Source organism: Cryptotermes secundus, unplaced genomic scaffold, assembly GCF_002891405.2.
Source record: "Cryptotermes secundus unplaced genomic scaffold, Csec_1.0 scaffold417, whole genome shotgun sequence".
In the NCBI taxonomy this organism is placed as follows: Eukaryota; Metazoa; Arthropoda; class Insecta; order Blattodea; family Kalotermitidae; genus Cryptotermes; species Cryptotermes secundus.
Window position 1 is genome coordinate 574,460 of NW_019739949.1, and position 21,712 is coordinate 596,171.

At 41.6% G+C, this 21,712-nt stretch overlaps 1 protein-coding gene across 2 annotated transcripts in view; it reads left to right on the forward strand.

Moving 5' to 3' along the window:
* Positions 1-2,357: 2,357 nt before the first annotated feature.
* Positions 2,358-21,712, forward strand: part of LOC111872108 (phosphoenolpyruvate carboxykinase [GTP]) — a 177,024-nt gene continuing 157,669 nt past the window's right edge. The window contains exons 1-2 of one of the 2 annotated variants that reach the window (XM_023865681.1): positions 2,358-2,435; positions 6,202-6,361. In XM_023865681.1, coding sequence (XP_023721449.1) covers positions 6,330-6,361 — 32 coding nt within the window. In that variant the 5' untranslated portion in view covers positions 2,358-2,435; positions 6,202-6,329. Of the gene's footprint in view, positions 2,436-6,124; positions 6,362-21,712 lie in introns of those variants that run through there. The other variant, XM_023865682.2, reaches the window with a different exon arrangement.

The window sequence follows — 21,712 nt, forward strand, 5'->3', positions numbered from 1 at the left end:
AACATATATTAAAATCAAGACCACGAATAAATAAATATAACAATAGTGGCATATATAGTATGAAATGCCTAGATTGCCCCATGGAATATATAGGACAAACTGGGAGGAAATTTAAAAAGAACACATACATGACATAAGACACAATAACAGCAATACAGGATACTCAGAACACTCAGATACTCAGAACAGGACATGCATATATGGTACTATAGAAAACACTATGAATATCATAGCAACAAATAAGAAAGGGCAATACTTAAACACATTGGAAAACTATCATATATACAGAACGACAAAGAAAAACACGCAAATGAACAATATAAATAAAGAAATATATAACCCAATATTTCACGAATTACACACTATTTACACAGAACAACATAACAACACCCCACCACCTACCGCCACAACGTCATAACTCAATCAAAATGAAGACAGTACACACACACACACACATATCCAGTAGTATAATGCACGCAGTCACAGGAGCAAGACACAACAAAGGGCACAGTGAGTATTAAACATTATAAAACCACACGTAATAGATAAAAGTCAGAATTTGGTATTAATGAATAACAATTTCACGTTACAGATACACATGAATGTAGGAAGAGTACTCCCACAGAGGAGGATTGGCGTGATTCGCGTATTGAGATAAGACGTAAGGATGACGAATCCTGAAAATTTTAATATTTAAAATCTATTATTATATATGACGAATATAAATTTTAGTCATTTTATTACGAAGACATCAGGGCATGCAATGCAGTAGTTAGACGTGCATAGAGAAAACGCACCTGAAGATGGCACATTAGTGCTGAAACATGTAGTGCAAAAGGGAAGAGTAAGGTGAAAAAGTGTGTGCACTGTAGGACGGTTAGCATAAATCATAGTATTTGTCAGTTAACTAAAACTAGAGTGAGAAGAAAGCAACAGGTTAGTTCTTCCCAGAACTGCTTCTTTTTCCTTGCATAATTTCAATTCTATATGGTCAATCGAAGAAACATTTACCATCTGTTCTGTCTTATTTTACCATTTCTTCTTAATGTTTTGCCCACTATTTCCTCTCTTTCTGATATCTTCCGGTGTCTGGCTAAGCCATATTGTTCTGGGCCTTCCATAAGTCTCTTCCAGTTCTAATGCCTTTCTCAGTAAGCTTTTTCTAGTCATTACTTTTACAGAACCAAATATCGTATTTTTTATTCCAACTACGATATTTATCTAAAAATATCGATATATAATAAGCAATATAAATTTGTACATGTTTGCATTCTTTGCATGGCACGAACCGATGAAATCAGTTAGGAGTACGTGCATTAAAATTGCAGCGGCTGAAGGGATGGGCTCGTATTTAATCAAATAGTACAGCGAATCTGTCAATAGATGACATGTCGATGTTCAGCGGAAGGACAAGCCTGCAACTGAAAGTCATTTAGGGGAATTACATAATGACATTAACCCTAAAAGAGACCTAGCATTTCTGAAAGGCAATTCTGTGGTGAAAACTGATAGTCAAAGAGTTAAAATGTTAAAAGTTGACGGAGTGGAACCGGTTTCTGAACCAAACAGTAACAGACAGATTCTTAATTGTATTTTCTGTTACTTCCCTTACGAATCTGACCTACTTATTTTTCGTTGATAATCAGAGTTCACTTCATATGTTGATCTAGAATGTATAAACTCATGAACCGGCACATAAATCCTAAAGTTTCTTTTCTGTGACTGTCCTTATTCCCCCGCGATGCAGAAGTGATTATAGTTAGTAGCTGCGGATAGGACTGCCACGCGAGAATGAGCAGTTTTCGTGCTTCAGTCTGTATTTCAATCTCCAACTTCCCAGAAAATAAATGCTGCTGTTAATAAGGTTTACTTCCACTGAAATCGTGGTTTAATGTACGTAGGTGAAGCAAGGTTAATAACCTGGACTTTATTTTTTCTCGAAAACATGGACATGGGAAGAGGTAGCGTATTGGTTGAGGCACTACGCTACAAGCAGGAGGGTCACGGATTCGATTCCGGACGAGATCTTTAGATTCTTCAATTGATCGAATCCTTCCAGCCGCACTATGGCCCTGGGGTCGACTCAGCCTTTTACAGAAATGAGTATCAGGTATCTTCTTGGGGGTAAAGGGCGGCCGGGGCATAAAGCTGACAACCTCACCGCCATCTGTGAACCGATTGTCTAGAGAATGTCGGAGCTTCGATGTCTCACAAACCTATGGGCCTTCACGCCCTCTTATAGGGTTAGCTTTACCTTTTTTTATGGGCAATTGATAGCAGCGCTGCAATCGCTGCAATCACTGCCTGGCAGGTGGCCATACGCACTGCGCTTGCGCATTAGAGCCAGTACGAGATGGTGTCACTCTTAGTGTAGAACAGTGTAGTATCGTGGAGATTCCTAGTGAAAGAGCAAGTGAAACCAGCGAAAGTTCTTGGTAGGTTAAACACTGAGTATGGAGAAGGGACCCTGTTACATGCAAGTGTCTGTAGTTGATACAATAATTTTCTGAAGGCCCAAAACATTCAAGACACAACTTTCAGTTGGCAAGATCATGACAAATGTGTTTTGGGATTCAGAAGGAGTGATTCATGTTGATTTTCTTGCACATTATGCAACAATCATTGTACAGTACTAAGTAATTCGTTTCGTAATGATGTGTACCAAGCGATTTGGAAGAAAATACTTGGGAAGCTGTCAAAGAAGATCATCGCTTGTTCACATACAGTAAATTTGACGAAAGCAGATTAGCAACAATGTGTTGGGAGAATCATGAATCACTTTTTTATATCTCTGATTTCTTACATAACTCCCAGTGGTCTTCAATATTTTGGACCAATGAATGTGCGCCTAGGAGGACAGAAATTTCAGGCTGATTATGGACTGTGACGCGTTGTCATGAACTGGTTACGCAATAAGGATACAATATTTTATGCTGCTTGTGTCAGTAACTTGCAGAACTGTGGTAAAATGTATCAGTGTAAAGGGGAAATAGGGAGAAAAGCGAGAGAGGAGTGAGTCTTGTTAAATTTTTCTTTTTGTAAAACATAAATAAATAAATAAATAAAGTGCAGGTGAACCTGGAACCACCCTAGGATAAGAATGGGATAGCGGAAGGGATGAGTGTGGAAATCGCCGATAGATTTGGAATGATTTTGAAGATTCTGTCAATTCGTTGCATCTGAGTTCGTTCAGAATAAAATCCAGCTGCAAATTAACATAAAGCAAGGCTGTTAACTGTATATGGGAAATAGATGGAGCATAAGGTTTATGGTGGTAATGTCGAAATAAGAGGTACTGATGAAATTTTTTGGTTCTGTTAGTGCTCATTTTTAATCTGAGGTCCAAATCATTAACCACAAAATGTTAAATTGGGTAAAACTGTGCCTGAAAGAAATGTAGGCCTGTCTCTGTCACTTATTGGTGAACTAGGTGGTAGCTAATGTGATGCTCTGGTGTCAGTTAAAGAAAGAATATATGTTGAAGTTTGCTTCCCGGCCCATAGAAGCAATATCTGGTATATATTATTATTCTATCAATTACTGTGCCTTAGTCTAAACGTATGAGATTTTCCAGAACGTCTGAAGTAATTGAATGTGGGTACATTTAAGAAGTTTATTTTAACAAAATATAGAGGCAATATTGAACATGTCTCTTCTTCCTTCTATTATTATTTTGGACATCACTCATTGAGCTGAGCCCTTCTTGAGAAGCCGCCAATCGTGCAGCCACTCAAGAAATTCCCAGAATTTTATGGAAACCGAATGTTAATTACCATGTTCACAAGAGTCCTCCGCTGACCCATATCCTGAGCCAGATAAATCCAATTTATACCATCAAAACCTATCTGAGATCCATTTTAATATTGTTCACTCACGTCTTGATCTTCCCCGTTGTCTCTTTCCTTCCGTCTTTCCCACAAATATCCTATATGCATTCCTCCTCTTCCCCATCCGTGCTACATGCCCTGCCTATCTCATCCTCCTTGACTTGATCACTCTAATTGTGCCTGGCGAAGAGTACAAGTTATGAAGCTCCTCATTATGTAGTTTTCTCCAACCTCCTGTCACTACTCTCCTCAGCACCCTGTTCCCAAATACTCTCAGTCTGTGTTCCTCCCTTAATATCAGAGACCACGTTTCACACCCATACAGACCCACAGGCAAAATTAAGTTTCGTGTGTTCTAATTTTTATGTTTTTGGACAGCAGACGAGAAGACAAAAGGTTCTGGACTGAGTTGTAGCAAGCTTTACCTGAATCATTCTCATTTTGGACATCTTTCCGCAGAAGAAAAAAATGTTTGCTTGTTTTTTGTTAAGGAAATTTTCTAGAAACTTTCTTACATGAAAACACGCTTCATATTTGGCGGCATTCATGACTCCTGGCCAGTAAACGACTGTCCGAATACGTCTGTGATATTCAAAGAGTTCTGTCTTTTGGGATATAGAGACTTTGAATCTCTTAGAGTGAAATCACGTTTCAGAGGAACACGTCTCCCCCATATTCAGGGTCTGCTTGTTAACTGCTTCATGCTGGTTACTTGCATTGCTTATTCTTCGGCCCTCAATAGGAAGGCGAAATACACTCCCGAAATGTCGTTTGACTTTCAACGGACAACTCGATGTTATGTTCCAGAAGACAGAACTGCTCTTAACAATCTCTGATGGAACCTCAAATCCTACACCATATTCAAAATTCTACATGCTCCGTCCTCTTCGGCTCTACAGATTTGTTTCGAAACAGGAGTCAAGAGACGAACACCCATATCCCAACATTAATAATTTATTTATTTATGAGCCGGGATAGCGCAGTCAGTATAGCGAGTACCTACGGACTGGACGACCGAGAGGTCGGAGTTAAGAGTCCCGGTAAGGTCAAGAATTTTCTCTTTTCCACGTCGTCTAGACCGGCTCTGGGGTTCACCCAACCTCCCATCCAATGAGTACCGGAGGTTCTTTCCCCTGGGGTAAAGCAGCCGGAGTGTGAAGCTGACCAGTCACCTCCAGCTAGTACCGAGGTCAAGGAAATATGGATTTATACATCCGTTCCCCCATATGCCTTCATAGCGTAGTGCTTAATCAGTTAAGCAGAGGGACACATTTACCTTTTACCTTAATTTATTTTTTATTTATTTATGGTGTATTAAGTACGCTGTCAGGAAATCGGACTTTATTGGGTCGAATGATAGAATGATTAAAAATGAATCAGAAGGAGTTTCATACGAAGAGATCGTGACCTAATCTGTGTTTGTCTCGGTATTTGCATGGACTGAAGAAAACCCCAAAATTTGTTAGTCAGCACCATCGGTGTTTCGAATGAAATTCGCACCCGACACCTCAATACACGATGCAGGTATTACATTTTACTGACGAATGAATTATATTTTGTTTGCATTTCGTTTCATACTATATCAAAAAAATTTTCAATTAGCAGTGACTGATTTGAGGAAGTACAATGTGTTTTATTTCAGGCACAGATATTTTCTATTTTAAAGGATTTTGAAAAGCTCAGTATATTTCCGATGTTTGAGTTAATGGGAATTTGCTGTTGTCATAAGTCAGCAAAGATGAGAACAAAATCTGTTATGCATCTTATCTTTCTCCTTCTTTTCCCGCCCCACGGTAAGACATCAGTTTCATCTAAATAATATTTTAAAAATATCTGTTCCGCCCTTGCAGAAAACATATAGCATCTCAGTTACAAATATCAAGCGGTTAATCACGTTTAGGGAATAATCTTTTTTTTTGTGAGAAAAAATCAACTATGGAAATTCACTGTGTGGGCAAAATACATAATTTCTTGATGCTAAAGCAGGTGGTATATGCAGCAGTCATTACTATCTGAACGGTTACTCATGTGTAATATCAGGCATCACATCCAAATAATGTGTTCAGTTTTTATACGTAATAAAAATAACACATTAAAATACAAGATGAAGGAGAAGTAAAAATTATACTCTGGTCCAAGTTATTGAGAGGGTCGTTAAATAAGATCAAAATAAAATAAAATAAAAATAATCCCTGGTAAAATATATTTACCGGTACCAGCAGGCAATGCAACCTTCGTGCACTGCCACTTGGATCGTTCGTTTCCTTCTGTGATTCTCTGAATCATATGATCCACTGCGCCGTGACGATAGGTCTTCACTCTCATTCAGCGTTTCGTAGTTGTTTCATTGTAATTAACTGTTGTTTTTGCGCAGACAAGTAAGTGAGGCAACACGAGATCATCCCACAGACGAAAGTGAAACAAGGCGACTGCTCCCGGACTGAGAGTGAAGTAAGTGAACAGTGGACATCTACACAGACCTGCACAGCAATCTTTCTGGGAATGACGACAATACTGTGCGTGCTTATAAAACGGTAAGCAATGTTACATACTCTGTACAAAGTTCGGATGTTATTCAGGGATTGGTCAGTTGGTTCCATGTTATTACAAAATGATGTCGAAACATGTGTCAAGAGCCAATCGTGATGTAGGGCTTCTTACTGATTGACTTCCTCACATCTTATGGGCGCCAGAAAGTCAAGGGTTGGTTGTGGCAAGCTAGGTATCTTTCACCCCTTCCCCACTTCGTTTAGAAAAATCCTAAATTAAAGAACAAGTAAATGTTTAAAATATTTTTACCCAAAATTAAAAGTGCTCTTTAAAAATATTTTTGTTTCCCGGATTTTGTAGTGGAATCAGGAAAGTAGTCTTCAGCGGCTCGAAAGTAAGTATGTAAGGTGTTCTGTCTGTCCCCCAGGAAAACTGACTCTCCTTCTGGAATAAGACGTCCTTTATTGGTAGATAAGTATCAACGTTTCGGAGGAAGCTGCTGCCTCCTTCTTTAGGGCAGCAGCTACTGGCTAAACGCGCTTAAGTTGAGAGACAAAGCTAGCACGATTCCACATGCCAGCTGTCTGTCTCACTCACTCTGTCAGTTGGTCTGCCCCGTCTTCAATATTTGTTTCTGCACATCACAGGTTGAAGTCCTTCCTAAATCAAAGTTTGTTTAGAATGACTGATTAATGATACATTGGAAAGGATTTGGAAGGAAGCCACGGTGTCCTAATTGAAGTGATATCCTGAAAGGACTGAGGAAAACCAAGAAAATCCTCAGTAAGTATAGCCGATGTCCTGGCCGAGATACGAAACGATCACCTCCGAAGTAGGAGTACACATCATTATCCCTACACCATCTGGGTCAGTTTTATCCCCCAAACGGAGCAGTTTCTGCCTATGTAAATATATGAAAATCAAGCGTTCCCATGAACAGAACGCACACACAGTCATAAACCATCTCTTGTTATTGCTGGCGCACAAAGTGTGACAGGGCGACCTACGTCACATTTTTCATCGCTTGTTAAGGATTCTCATAGGAAGTTGTTACGCTGTGCGCAGGCGCAGATCACCATGTCTTTTTGTTAGGTCTCTGTCTCTTCTCAATAACGGTCTCTAGCCGCTCAGATTTCACGCACCTACTCTATATGTTTCCGGGCGTTATCCATCGTCCTGTCTTTTTCTCAAAACACCGTCTTCTTTACATTACAAAACACAACGTTTCGGAAACTGGAGATAGGGACTAGCTCTATCGATTGGGCCCAACTGAGTCGGTTTTTCCCGAAGACGGAAAGAGAATGCAGTCACCGAAACGTTGCGTTTTGTTGTGTAAACAGGACAATGGCTAATGTCCAGAAACCTACTTGTACTGATGTACCGTCGTCACTGACTTTTAGATCTTATTTACGCTATACACGTATATGAATTTGTTTTCGTATAAGGTGAGATTCGTCTTTACACATGGCGTTTGCAACCATTTCTGTTATTAGCAATTCTATTCTTTAGTTCATCTATAATCCTTGTAGTACTAATTTGGTCTTTTAATTTCTGCTAAATAAATTTTCTGCAGTTTATCTTCTTTGTTGCCACTTCTTCAATGCCCATACTTCAGTGGTAAATATTAATGTTCGAATGGCCAAGGTGTATAATTTGAAAGTATAATTGGAAGTCCATATTTGCTTATATTATCTTTTACATATTTAATCTCTTTATCGCCTGCTACTCTAAAATTATCCAGGCGAATAAAAGTATCTCTATATCTAATATGTCATATACTCGTACGTGTATAGGCCAAATAGCCTACGTGTTACGTAGATCTGTACGCACACCCATCTAAGACCATGATTTGAACACCAGAGAACATAAGACATTATGGAATTATATAAAAATGCAAGTTCGGTGTACGAGAGTTCGCTTGCGTTTACAGAGGATATACAAGTATAGTTATAGTTATATATACAGTTATATATATATATATACAAGTGTAGTTATAGTTGTATTCGGTGTCTGAGAAATGACGTTGATCGTCAAGCGGCCTCGACGAATCTTTCGGTAACAAATGTACATAGTTTTTATCTTGGTGTAAGATTAAATTCGATGATGTTTGCCTGTTGACTCTTGCCGAGAACGCGGACAATGGGGATAGCGTTGAAATAAGACTTTTCATTGAACTTTTTGACAGGAATTAACTACTTTCCTATATTCTGTACATTTAATGCAGCATAAAGCTGCCTGATGATTACTGTTCGTGGACTTTCATGTTTACTTAATGAACATCGAGTCAAATGATTTTCCATAATTTGCAAAGAAAGTTATGGAAGCACTACACTGTACAATAGAGGAACATACATACATTATGAAGAAATTAATATGATGCCCGTTAAAAAATGAGCTGAGAGTGTTTTCATGAATGCTTAGCGAATGTTTAGCGAATGTGCGGGCTAATCTTGCCGGGAAACTTAATTTCTTTCAAAGTTTTTTTTCCAAACTTCCTTCTTGTTTCCCTTCTTACGAAGTGCCCATTATCGTCATCCCATTTTAACCCAAACTGGAATGTTTAGATCAATTAAGACTCCAACAGTTCAGATTTCATGAAAATGTGTTCAGCAGTTCTCAAGCAGTTACATGCATACAGACGGACGGACAGTGCCATATTGAGTGACGCTCCTCCGGGATTCGAATTCGCCTAAAGACGCGCACTTATATTCATGCTTCGAACAGAACTCGAAGTCGAGTTCCTAGTGTTCAGGAGCTCGAACACTACAAGCTCCTTAGACAATTTGTTCATGATATCGGCCCCTTTTAACATTTGTTTTGTAAAACCAGGGATATCAGGAAATTAGGAATGTCAGTAGCAGCTAAAACCGGTCACGGTAGCCGAGAGGTCTAAGGAATGAACTGTCTTCGTTCGCTTGGAAACCGGGATCGTGGGTTCGAATCCCACTCAGGGCATGGATGTTTAGTTTATGTGTGTGTACAGGTAGAGGCCTTGCGACGAGCTGATCACCTGCCCAAGGAGTCCTACCGAATGTGTAAGCTCTAGAAAAACTGAAGTGAACGGAGAACTTCACGGAGGTAGGCCTAGGCCCAGTGGGACTGTAGTGCCAAGGAAAAAAGTAGTAGCTAAAGAACTACGATCTTTGAACAAATGCGTAACAGATCTGTAAGCGTTTAGTGATCAGAGAATAAACGAAGTCGTTATGTAAATCAAATTATTGTACGTAACATTTAAAGCCAAGCAGTTACTATATATTCTGCATTTTGATCCAAGATTTCGCGAATGTCTTGTGTGATTATCGGAAAGAAAGAGGGGCCATTTGTCTAAGCCGCATTAACAGATTAGTCTGTAAGACGGAAAAGAATTGAATTTTCAGCAATTAATTAGATGAACTTGCTTCCCTCGCAGCATTCCTGATTTAAATTCATCAAAATTAAACCACCTATCCTTGAAGCCCCAAATTTCTTATCCAGATTATGCAACTGAAAATTAGCAAGAAAATAAAATTTTCACAGCCGTGGTCTACAAGCACTCACAGTATTACCTAACGTGAATTAACTCTTTCGCTGAAAAATCAGACTAGTGAGCACTTCCCAGACCCTGGATAATTTGGCGTACCAGTGTGCCGGCTGTTTGTCTCTCTTGTAGATGGACTAATCTTGGACGGTTAAAGCAAGAGACACATAGAATGCAGTCAGTGGCGATGAGATACTTAAGAACAGTTAAAAGTTCCATTATACTAGACTGTACGGAGAATGAAGACGTTAGCTAAGAAACGGAACGATACAGAACTGATTAAACAGAACTGATTAAATCATCCGGATAGAATGGCTAATGAAGGAATACCGAAATAGAATCTACGATAAAAAAAAAGTACGCCGAAACAAAGGAAGATCCTGAGAAAGACGAGATGAATATGTGAAGTAGGAACAGGCTCGATTTTCTGTACCATGAAGTGAAGAAGAAGAAGAAGAAGAAGAAGAAGATGATGAAGAAGATGAAGATGAAGTTGAAGTTGAAGATGAAGATGATGACGACAATGACTTTCAAGCTTCAAAGAGTTAAATAAGAGGCCAGAGGAATTCGGAGAACATTGGCTAAGGCTTGCTGCCTCCAGAGATACTTCAAGTTTTGTGTAATGTACACGAGAAATTGATCCGTGGGTTCAGAAGATCAGAGATAAAGCTGTAGACATGCGCTAAATATATCTCATGTAAACAGCAGTCTGGGATCATGGTCATCAGATTCTGCAGTCAACAAGAAAAACAACATTGTAGGAAAATTACAGCTGATGCTCGCGAGATCGATTTCATAAACAAACATGTAAACAGCAAGAAAGTGCAAGTTAACACGAGGACTGCAATCTGCTGAAATACGAGTATAATGTACGCTGATAGATCTTAACAACGATTCGTATGAACCTTCTGTCTCTATCTTCGTGGTAGAAGATTTTGGGAACATTTTAGTTTCATTTATGTTCTTGAGGGCTTAAATCTTTGGTCGTTAAGTAGTCTCCGTACTGACGATAACTATGCGAGATTTGAAGTTCTCACGGCCGTGATGATGACGTCATGCCATATATTGTCACGTATCCGGGGTTCCGTGACTAATAATAATGGGCTCTGGATCGGATGATCGGATTTATTGACACTTTCCTTATACTCATTTGAAATCACAACCAATTACAAGAACTCACAACCAATGACTGGCTATGACTTGCTCCATTCTGGCTGGACTGCGACAGGCTTCTCTTCTAGGCTTCCTTCTACTGGACTGACTTGGTTCTGCTTCACGGATGAATTACGCATGACGAATGACGAAGAACGAATCACTCACGTCTGCTTCACGAATGAATTACGCATGACGAATAACTTACGACCGAAATCCTGAACAGCTCATAGCGTTCTCACGTGTCCTGCCTTTGTAACTTCGGGAAGGACCGAACAGAAATCATCACCTCCAACAGTTCCTCTATTGTTGTGCGCTTATTCGTTGCTGCGGAAATCTTTGTTTTGTACTGAGTTGGTCTCTAGGAAACTATCTCCATGGAAACGTATACTAATCACGCAGTAACGTTCTGGACTCCAGGAGTCTACAACCTCCATTTTTGTATCCATGGAACGATGGTTTGCCCAAGAATCGTATCACCGTTGCAACGCGTTTGCCAATCCGTTTCCTAGAAACGGCTACATGTTACAATATGAATGTTACTCTGGAGATGGAAGCAGTATGTTCGTTACGTACACGGCATAAGAACTCCAAACATCACGTTAGCCAGTCTGTTCTAATATGGTTAGAATGAGTCGAATGACGAACTGAGGTCATGTTATTCCGCGAGATCACGCCGTACAAATATTTCATAGGAATCTGCTACCTCCACCTTCAGAGTAGAAGAATGAGAGAGTTTCTTCCGAAACCTGTCTGCCAAAGTACACAGCGGCACATCCATTAGGCCATGTAGTAATCATATTATTCATCTCAACCCCCAGAATTTTGCTTTGATGTAGTTCAAATTTAATATGTTCAGCTTACATTTGTCAGCTTTTAGAATCCTGGTAACATTATGTCCAGCCTTACACATTTGTAACTATATTGTGACATGACGCCCGAAAGCCGGAATAATGAAGTCAGAATAGAAGTTCATTGCTAGGCAACAGCTCGGAAAGCACATTACCGCGACAACGAATACGCAAGCAACAGTCGAGTAACCTCCGTTGCTAGGTTGCTATGCAACGGCGCTGTAAACACGTCTTCATAGCAATAGAGAGGTTGTGTTTTCTGCGTGGTCCGTGCAAAGTGGTTATAAAGAAGAGTCCAGTTTGGAAGAATAGAATAGAACAGAACAGAAGTCTGATATGGTTAAATGGAAGAATAGAGTCGAGTTTCGAGACGCCAGCCTGCCAGGACGTGAGCATGGTAGCAGAGGAATTGAGTCAAGTCTTCGGAATTGGCAGTTACAGAATAAGGAAATAAAGGAATTTGAAAGTGCAAAGAAGATTTCATGTGTCATATGAAGTTACAGTGAGACTGAATCCGTTGCTAGGATACGACTAGTGAAGACTGAGAAACCTAGCGCGTTTGTAACGGTGAACTGTATAGTGTGTAGATCAGCAATAGCATTGCAACTGCCTGTAGTTCCGAGTTGTTTATATAAGTTGGCAATAAATCCAGTCATCCAACCCAAGACCCATCTGTAAGTCACGAACACGTGACAACATATACAACCTTCTTTAACATTAAAAGACTCTTCCTTTTACCACCAGGAACGGCGGATTATCTCCCGAAACATCACTAGACGGTTGATATTTTAACGGCATTGTGTTCCTCTGTGAAGCAGGAACTGGAACTTTAAATATTATTTTATGGTGTGCTTTCTCTCTTCCCTAAAATAAGTTATCGCTCGCTTCTCCCATGGCTTTCCCTCTACATCTATTCTTCTATAATTCTTCTATCTGACATTAATTAATATATTTTCCCTGAACACCCAGGTCAGTGAGTACTCGCTGTATTCCTGTCGGTTCTCGCGGCCGACAGGTGTAGTCACGGTATCGTGCCTTGTTCGGAGCCGTCACCGGACTGTGACGCATATCGAGAGAGTTGTATTTCCTTCCCAGTCTGATGCCTGCCGTCTGGGGCGAGAAGATGGATCAGACATGTAGAAAAGTGCAAATTATGCTGAGTACATAGAGTGAAGGAGGGCCCTTGTCTTTCCTTGACGAGAGCATAGACAGCTCTCACATTGACCGCAAAGCGGCCATCTTTGCAGACTTCATACGCGTCAAAGCTGTTGCACGATGGTTGTCAGTACATCCATGTCACCATCAGCGGCATAGTTTTTTATTGATCAGAATATTTAAATATTATGTACTGTGGCATGTAGACCCGTCTGTAAGCGGTGACTCTGTAAACAGCGGCCTTTGCTACGTAACGCCCGCAGCATACAGGCACGCAACAATAGAACTGTTTTCTATTTGGTACCTGCAAAATGATTATAGCTGGGAAGTTTGGAGCTTAGCGAGCTTGCCCGTGTGGAGGCGGGGTCGAATACCGTGACCCTGCGAGTAGTAAGAGGCGACGAAAAGGGAAGTCTCAAATCTGAGACAGTAAAATATGGTATCGAGTCCCAAGGGACTCAGACCCTAGAAAAGACTGCACTGGCAAGGACCAGCAGCATATACAAAAGGCAGACCCGTCCTCTCGTCAGAGAGGGCGCCCCACAGACACAAGACCGTAAATGCCAAACACTAATAAATATCGGGGCTCGACACCAAGACTTACTGACTGACTGACAGTCAGTGGCAATGTGACTTTGACTTAGTGAGCTGAGAGTAAGTTCTGTACGGGATGCTGTGAAGAGAACTGAGTCGGAGGCAGATGAATAGTCATTGTTGGAGCCGTTGCTACGAAATGTCTAGTAACAGACTGAGAACACTAGACTGAATGTTCGAGTTAACTGTAAAGTGTGGATATTGTGATAGTGTTATACTTATTTGTAGTTACGACCTGTAAGTGTTCAATACATCCATTCACCAATGCAAACTCCGTCTATAGTCACCTCTGCACGTGACAATACTATAACTGTGATGTATTCAAGATGAAATATTGCAGGCAGTTAATGTTTGCAGCATATTTTTAGCTTTAGAACTGTGAGCAGAATGACTATTAAAAAAAAAGTTAAAACTGGTTGTGATGTACGGAGGTGAAATGTGGCCCAAGACTGAAAAGGATAAAGTTACGTTAAATATGTGGCAAATAAAACTCTGTGGGAGATTTGAGGATCAGTACTGAGCAAGGACTGTGGAGAATCAGGACTGACCAAGAACTGAAGGTATTCTACTACCATAGTCAATAAGTTCGTGGACTGGCCGCAAAGCGTCGTTGCTGTTGTGAAACAAGACGTCCAGGAGTGTATTCTTGCGACGTCACTTTATTACTCAACGCCGTAAATACAGTTCAAGTAACTATAACACAAAATGTTGAACAAGTCATTTCACAGCTGCTCCTTTCGTTTTAACTACTCTCACTAGAATGTAGAACTGTCCGTGCTGGTTAACCACTGGCTTCTGTCAACTTCTGTCAAGCCTTCTGTCGGCTTCTACTGTCTTCTGTCGGCACACACTCTTCCGTCGGCTTCCAACTGGCTTCTCTCAACACACACACACACACACACACACACACACACACACACACTGCCACGCTCGGTCCTCAGCTGACTTCTTATAGTGTTGCCTGTTGCCTAGCAGCTTCCCCGCTGTTACGTCACAGCGGGAAAGTGTTTACTGAACGCGTGCTTTATCGTGTCGCGCTGTGTCCACTATTCTCAACAGTTGCAGTGCACTACAGCGGTACGTCTTCTATCGTGTACTGCAGTTAAATGCAAGTGGCGGAAATCGAAAATGTGGCAGTTTGAACAATGGGAAAACATCAAGTTTTGCCAGTAACTAGGCAAATCCCCTAGCGAAACGTTTGACGTAGGAAGAATTGGCTGTTGCTGCACGACAACGCCCCTGCACCTCGCTTTGTTCTTGCCCAAGAGGAACTGGCAAGGCAACAGGTCACCGTTTTGCCACACCCTCCGTACTCACCTGATCTCGCACCCTGCGATTTCTTTCTCTTCCACCGCTTGAAAGCAAAGCCACGTGGCCTTAGATTTCAGTCGTCCGAGGAGGTCGTCATTGTCACAAGAGACGCCGTACGGGAATTTCCTGCCAATATGTTTGAGCAATGTTTTCGGCAGCTATATCAACGCTGGCAGGCTTGCATAGCGGCCAGCGACAACTATTTTGAGGGCCGATATGGATCTGTGTAAGTGTAGGTGAATACCTTGTAATATGATGCGATAAAACCACAGTCCACGAACTTAATGACTGTACCACGTATTAGACCGCTGATATGGAAGCGGAAATTAAAAGGGGAAGGCTAAATGGTTGGAGGTTGTGATTAAAATGGATCGAAGAGTGGATAAGATCGTTTTTTTAATTAAGCCAGTAGATATTAGAAAAGTAGGAAAACGTAGACTGAGATTATATTGTGGTATGTAATAGTGACTATAGATGGGGATTGGATTGGTAACTGGATTTATTAACGCCTTATACAATCAACTTGTACTTAACAAGCAATGAAGCGCTATCAGTGATTTACGCAATTTACAGTTCACCGTTATACACGCATTAGGATTCTCAGTCTTCACTAGTCGTATCCTGGTAACGGAATTAAAAGTGTCACTGTGACTAAATATTCTAATCGCACACTAAATCTTCACAGGCTGACTTCTAATTCTTTTTTCAGCAGTTCTCTTACAAATTCTGAAGGCCCAATTCAATTTCTCTAATCTGCTTTTAACTGAGTCTTATGTTGTGACCGACGGTCAGTCGGCCAGCCTGTCTTTTATTACTGTCAGACAGTTGCGTGTTTGTTGATTTGGGGCGCTGTCTCTGACGAGGGGATGGGTCTGTCGTTTAAATTTGCTGCTGGCCTTCGCGTGTCACGTGTCAAACTGCGTGTTCACTGGCCTGTTACCAGCACAGCATGGCGTAGACCACAGAGACAACGCTTCTTCTATTGTCAGAATTATTGTTACCTAGCACGGCCCACAGAGAACACATCTCCTATTGTTGCGTGTTCGCTGGAAAAGTGTATACTGGGTCGTTGCCTAGCAATGAGTATTTTCTTTCATTGGCGCTACAGTCCTCATTTGGGCCTAGGCCTACCTCCATGAAACTCTCAGTTTCACTTCGGTTTACTAGATCTTAGACATACGGTAGGACTCCTTGGGCGGGTGATCAGCTCGTCGCAAAGCTTCTACGTGTACAATATTATATTTCAGCATCCTGTTACACTCACACCATATATATGGACAAATACCGTCTTAAGTGCAACAATTTTATTGTAGTTTTTACTTCTTTTTCCTCCTCCACACTACATGTTTCGGCCCTAAATGGCCATCATCAGGTGTGTATCACTCACGTAACTGTTACACTGCTTGTTAAAAATGTAAAAATCCCAGTCTTTCTAATTGTATAAAATCTTTGTTAATCTACACGCGTCGATTTGATTTTTAAATTAGCACTTTTTAAACCTTAATTCAAGTTAAAATGTCTATAAGATCTTTGTTCTCTTTCTTTTTCAAATTAAAACACAGCACACAATACACCAGACAGCATACGTATTAAAGATAAGCAGCGACACACACAGAGAGCGCCTACACTGAACAACACATGAACAGCGATAAAAACAAGAAGTGGCCGCTGCAGCACCGTAGATATAGGGCATGTACCCTGAAAAATTTTAATTTGAAAAAGAAAGAGAACAAAGATCTTATAGACATTTTAACTTGAATTAAGGTTTAAAAAGTGCTAATTTAAAAATCAAATCGACGCGTGTAGATTAACAAAGATTTTATACAATTAGAAAGACTGGGATTTTTACATTTTTAACAAGCAGTGTAACAGTTACGTGAGTGATACACACCTGATGATGGCCATTTAGGGCCGAAACATGTAGTGTGGAGGAGGAAAAAGAAGTAAAAACTACAATAAAATTGTTGCACTTAAGACGGTATTTGTCCATATATCTTCTACGTGTACACAAACATAGAAAAACGCACACAACCATCCATGCCCTGAGTGGGATTCGAACCCACGATCCCGACTTCCGAGCGAGCGAAGACAGTGCATGCCTTAGACCGCTCGGCTACCGTGACCGGCAGCAGTGAGTATATGCGTCATAATATAGAGAATAATTTACGATAACTGATAGTGAAGAGGTGGAGGCAAAGGGTAACTACGAGTAAGATTCAGTAAATAGGTCACAAATAGTAGTAAAATAGCTGTAATGAAAGTAATAAGTCTTCTATGTGTATCCCTGTGTAGCAGCATAGTCCAGGTAGCAGACGCGCATGCATATGTTAAGAGGCTACTTTCAGTAGTCAAAATGGCGACCGTGCTTAAGTGTACTAGCAAAGAGCACAGTTCTGCTGTGCATTTTTACGGGCAAAAGGACTTAATGTGACGAATATTCATTAGGAAATGTTTCCTGTTTTCGATGGAAAGTTCTTGTTGTGTAAAGCGGTTCACAGCGGTGGCAGGCGTTTCGCTGATAACGAAGATTTTGAGACGGAGATGCGGAAATGACTGAGAAAAGAGTCAAAAGATTTCTCTTCTGCTGGTTTCGACGCACTGGTAAAGCGATGGGACATGTGTATCAGGGTTGGTGGAGGATATGTCGAGAGACAAATGCTTTTTTTTTCGGGTTCGAATATCACATGTTTTACGTTTTGTGTCAATTTATGACGACATATTTACTGACTTTCCCTCGTCATCTTTCGCAAAAGAGGACAGAATTCTTACAGGACCGTAAAACCAAGTGAGAGGTGAGTGATGTCCTTGTCAGCGCTGTTTTTGCTTGGTCTTTGGCTTCATTGGTTTGGCCATCTAGTTCCTGGGTTTTGTGATCTTGGCTGTCTGAGGCTTGATACCATCTGCGACTATTGCGTAAAATTTCCTGTTATATCCTCAAAAATCCGGTTTCTTTTGGGGCTAAAAATTCGATGTAAAAATTTACTCGTACCTCTCATGAAGGACCACTCCGCAACCTCCGAGACTGCCTTACAGCTCCACCTGTCTGGCCGAGATCCAACACGTACTGACCACACTCAACTGAGTAGCTGCTCACACTGCCAATGTCACGTAGCGCAAGCAGTGCGTTGTCTGAAGTATAGTCTCCAGGGGCTGGGTCACTTTCACACGGAGCAAACACAAGCGTGTCTCTATGGGTTGTAGTGTAACACCTATTGAGAACACCGCGGGAAATCGTGTTGTTTGCTATATAGGCTCTGCTCATTTCCTTTCCAGCCTTACACAGAATCGAGGCCAGTTTTCAATACCATCTCCCATGCAAAATAGACAGTCTTAAACTGTTAGCTTTGTATAGTGCACTACACTTCACACATCCTCATCAAATTATTATTGTGACATATAGACCCGTTGATAGGCAACGACCGCGAAACAAACAACGGGATAACTAACTTTGCGAGGAAACGTTCCGCGGGCAACAATGGAAGTATTGTTGGAAAAGGTGTTCCTTATGTGGTCCACTCCGAGGCTATATCACACGACCGATCGAGTTAACAAATTATTTACTACTGCAGATAATGACTGACAAAAGCCAGACCCATCCTCTCGTCAGAGAGGGCGCCCCACAAAAGAAGACCGTAACTGTCAAACAGTAATAAATATCTAGTCATGAGCCCCAGATGGGGATCGACACCAAGACTGACTGACGGTAAGTCGCAATGTGACTTTGACAGTTCAGTTAGTGCAGTGCCGTGCAGTGCAGTGCAGTGCAGTGGAGGGAAGTGGGTTGGTTAGTGACTGCTGCGGCTCTGACTTTGTGAGCCGTTGCTGTTCGAAGTTTGTAGCTGAGGCACTGGGGTAGTTTGGCAACCCAGAGTAAGGGGATGTCCACTGTTGAAGCCACTGCCAGGCAACGATTGGTGAAGAGTCACTCTAATACGTTATAATATTAAGAGGGATTACAGAACTAAATATGTGCGTTAATTAACTCACTGTCCCTGCGTCATACGGGAAATGCTTGTGAAGTGAAGCCAGTTCGGGAACACCGTTCCTAGCCTCCCCATTTCCCTAGCTCGCACATCCGGAGAGAGAATAATCAGACAAGAGGTAGTTGCAGCCCAGTCGTAGCAATCGCCATGTTAATTGGCAAACAAAGACAAACTTCGTGGCTTGTGGTCCGCAAGCGAACTATACCGACTGAGCGACCGCCGCTTGTCGGCGAAGTGAATGCCAACTTTTGCGGAGAGGGGGTGTCGCGTGGTAAGTGCAACGGATCCCCACGGCCGTTAATCTCGGTTTTCTAGACCGGAGCCGCCATTTCCTTGAAATAGTTCCTCAATTATTCTCAAAGGGCTGAGTGGACCCCGTTCCAGACCCATTACTTTTCAGAAAATCCGGTAGCTCCGGGAATCGAACCCGGGACCTCTGTATCTGTAGCCAGGAGCTCGGACCACTAGATCACAGTGGCGGTCCATGTTAATTGGCAACTTCTGTAGTGTACTAACACTGCTGGTCGGCCTGTCAGATCGGTGTAGGTGTGTTTCTTCGCTCCATATACCGCGTAACCGTAAAGCCGTGTGTACCCGGGGCGCGAAACGATCGAGATTTCATGTGGTACAGATTGTGGAGTATAGACCCGTTGCTAAGTGGTGACTTTGTAAAAAGCGGCTGTTGCTATGTAACGCCCGTAACATACACGTACGCAATAATATAACGGGGTTATGCAACCCGTTTCTAAGCAACTGCTTGCTAAACACTTCCTCGTGGAAACGAACAAGCGCGCAACAATAGAGGAGCGGCGTTTTTATGTGGTCTGCTCCGCGACCATTGCTGTGCAACGGCGTGATAAACACGCCTCCTCAATAATAGAGAGACTGTGTTTCCTGCTTGGTCCGTGCCCAGGAGTTATCTTGAAGATAACTGGAGCTAGTGTTCAGTGCTAAGATTCGTTACAAAGAAAAGTCTAGTGGAGACACTGCAGAGGAATAGCCATTACGGAGAGCCGTTGCCAAGTAAAGGCTAGTGAAAGCAGACTGAGAAGTCTTACCGTGAAGTGATTTGTAGTGTGGAGATCAGCACCAGTGTTTGTAGTTTGTAGTTACGACCTGTAAGTGGTTAATAAATATATTCACAAATCTAAACCCCGTCTATAGTCACTAATACACGTGAAAATATTTACCAGTTGGACATTTTCAGTCGCCACTGGCGAACAGGCGACCGCGGTAACCACAGTGCTGTAAAAGTTAATGCGAGACGCTGAACGCCAGAAAGCCAAAACACATCTCAGAACCACGTAACAGAGTGACGTAGAACTATGTCCGAAAATTAATGCTAAACCAGAGATGGAAACACTTCTGTGTAGCTGATGGAGTCAAGAGTCAGGTACTCCAAGGATGTGAGGACTAAGAGACACAAATGTCAGCATTCAGCAGGGAGCCAACGGTTCAGCTGTTTACAGAGCCACTTTCAAGATGCTGAATTTGGGAAGCTTACAGCGGCGATTATGAAGTGTGCTGATACCTGTTCGGACGTGTCGCCGTGTAGTTCGGTAGAGGTTCACCGGCGTTTCGAAGGAAACCTTTACCTCATTTTTAGAGTCGAAGAGGAAGTCAAACAACACCATTCTTAATTATTGCTTGTTGCCTTCTTAGTCTACTCTTCAATCCTGAATCAAGGTTTAGCGATTTCCTCCAAGAGTCGGTAAACGATTACCAGATTACACGGCGTCACATCCCAGAAGTGAGTACTCACAACTTTCAGTACGATCCATACCGAATGACATGTTCTCGTATACCAGAGCAGCTGTGAGAAACGTTGATACTTCCGAGCTGCGCAGAGAGATGGCGTTACTGCCTTCTCCTGAAGCTGGAATGTCTATTTGCCTTGCGCAACTTACAGCGTCGGTCCTGTGAAGTCTAAAATTCATTTAAAAATATGCAGTTTTTCTACCTCGCAGAAAACGTAGAACAGCCAGTTAATGCAGTAACGATATTAATACACGTAGATGCACTGTCAGCGCCACCTTGTATAGTTATTGTTGTCGTTGTTGGAAAACGTTAGCCTTCGTATTCCTCCCAGCAATCTTAGGGGCTTCTCATTGTTTGGTATTTGTCCCTCTAATAACACTGTCCTGCTCGGTGCGCCTGTGCTGCCAACGCGGTGGGTAAAGATCTCGACATACAGTCGGCGCCGTTTCTTTCAATCACATTTAGCATGTTTGTTACTTACTTACTTACTTACTTACTTACTTATGGAACTGAGCCCATTTTGAGGGGAAGCCAAATCTGCAGCTACTCAAGAATTTCCCAGCATTCTATGGAACCCGAAGGTTCATTACCATGTTCACAAAAGCCCTCCACTGGTCCCTATTCTGAGGCAGATTAACCCAATCCATAATATCTCTCTAAGATCCATTTTAATATTGACCACCCACCTACGCCTTGGTCTTCCCATTGGTCTCTTTCCCTTTAAAGTCATTTATTCCTCTATACAAGTCTCTAATGTTCTTGTTCTTACTGCTTGTTGAGATATCATCAATTTTGTCTTTCAGATATTCCCTCTTTTTGCTCCTGAAATGCCTGCTGGTTTCACGTCTTATATTTTTCAGATTAGCCCCATTTATTTCCCTTGGATCCTGTAACCATTGCAATTTGGCCTGCTTTCTTTGGTCTAGTAATTTTGAGCATCCTTCATCGAACCATGTCTTATGCTTCTTCAGTTCATAATAACCTAGACTCTCCTTGGCAGAAATTTTGATATTCTCTCTAATAGTTTCCCCAGCTTTATTAACATCCACCTCAGGTTCCAAGTTTTCCAAAGCC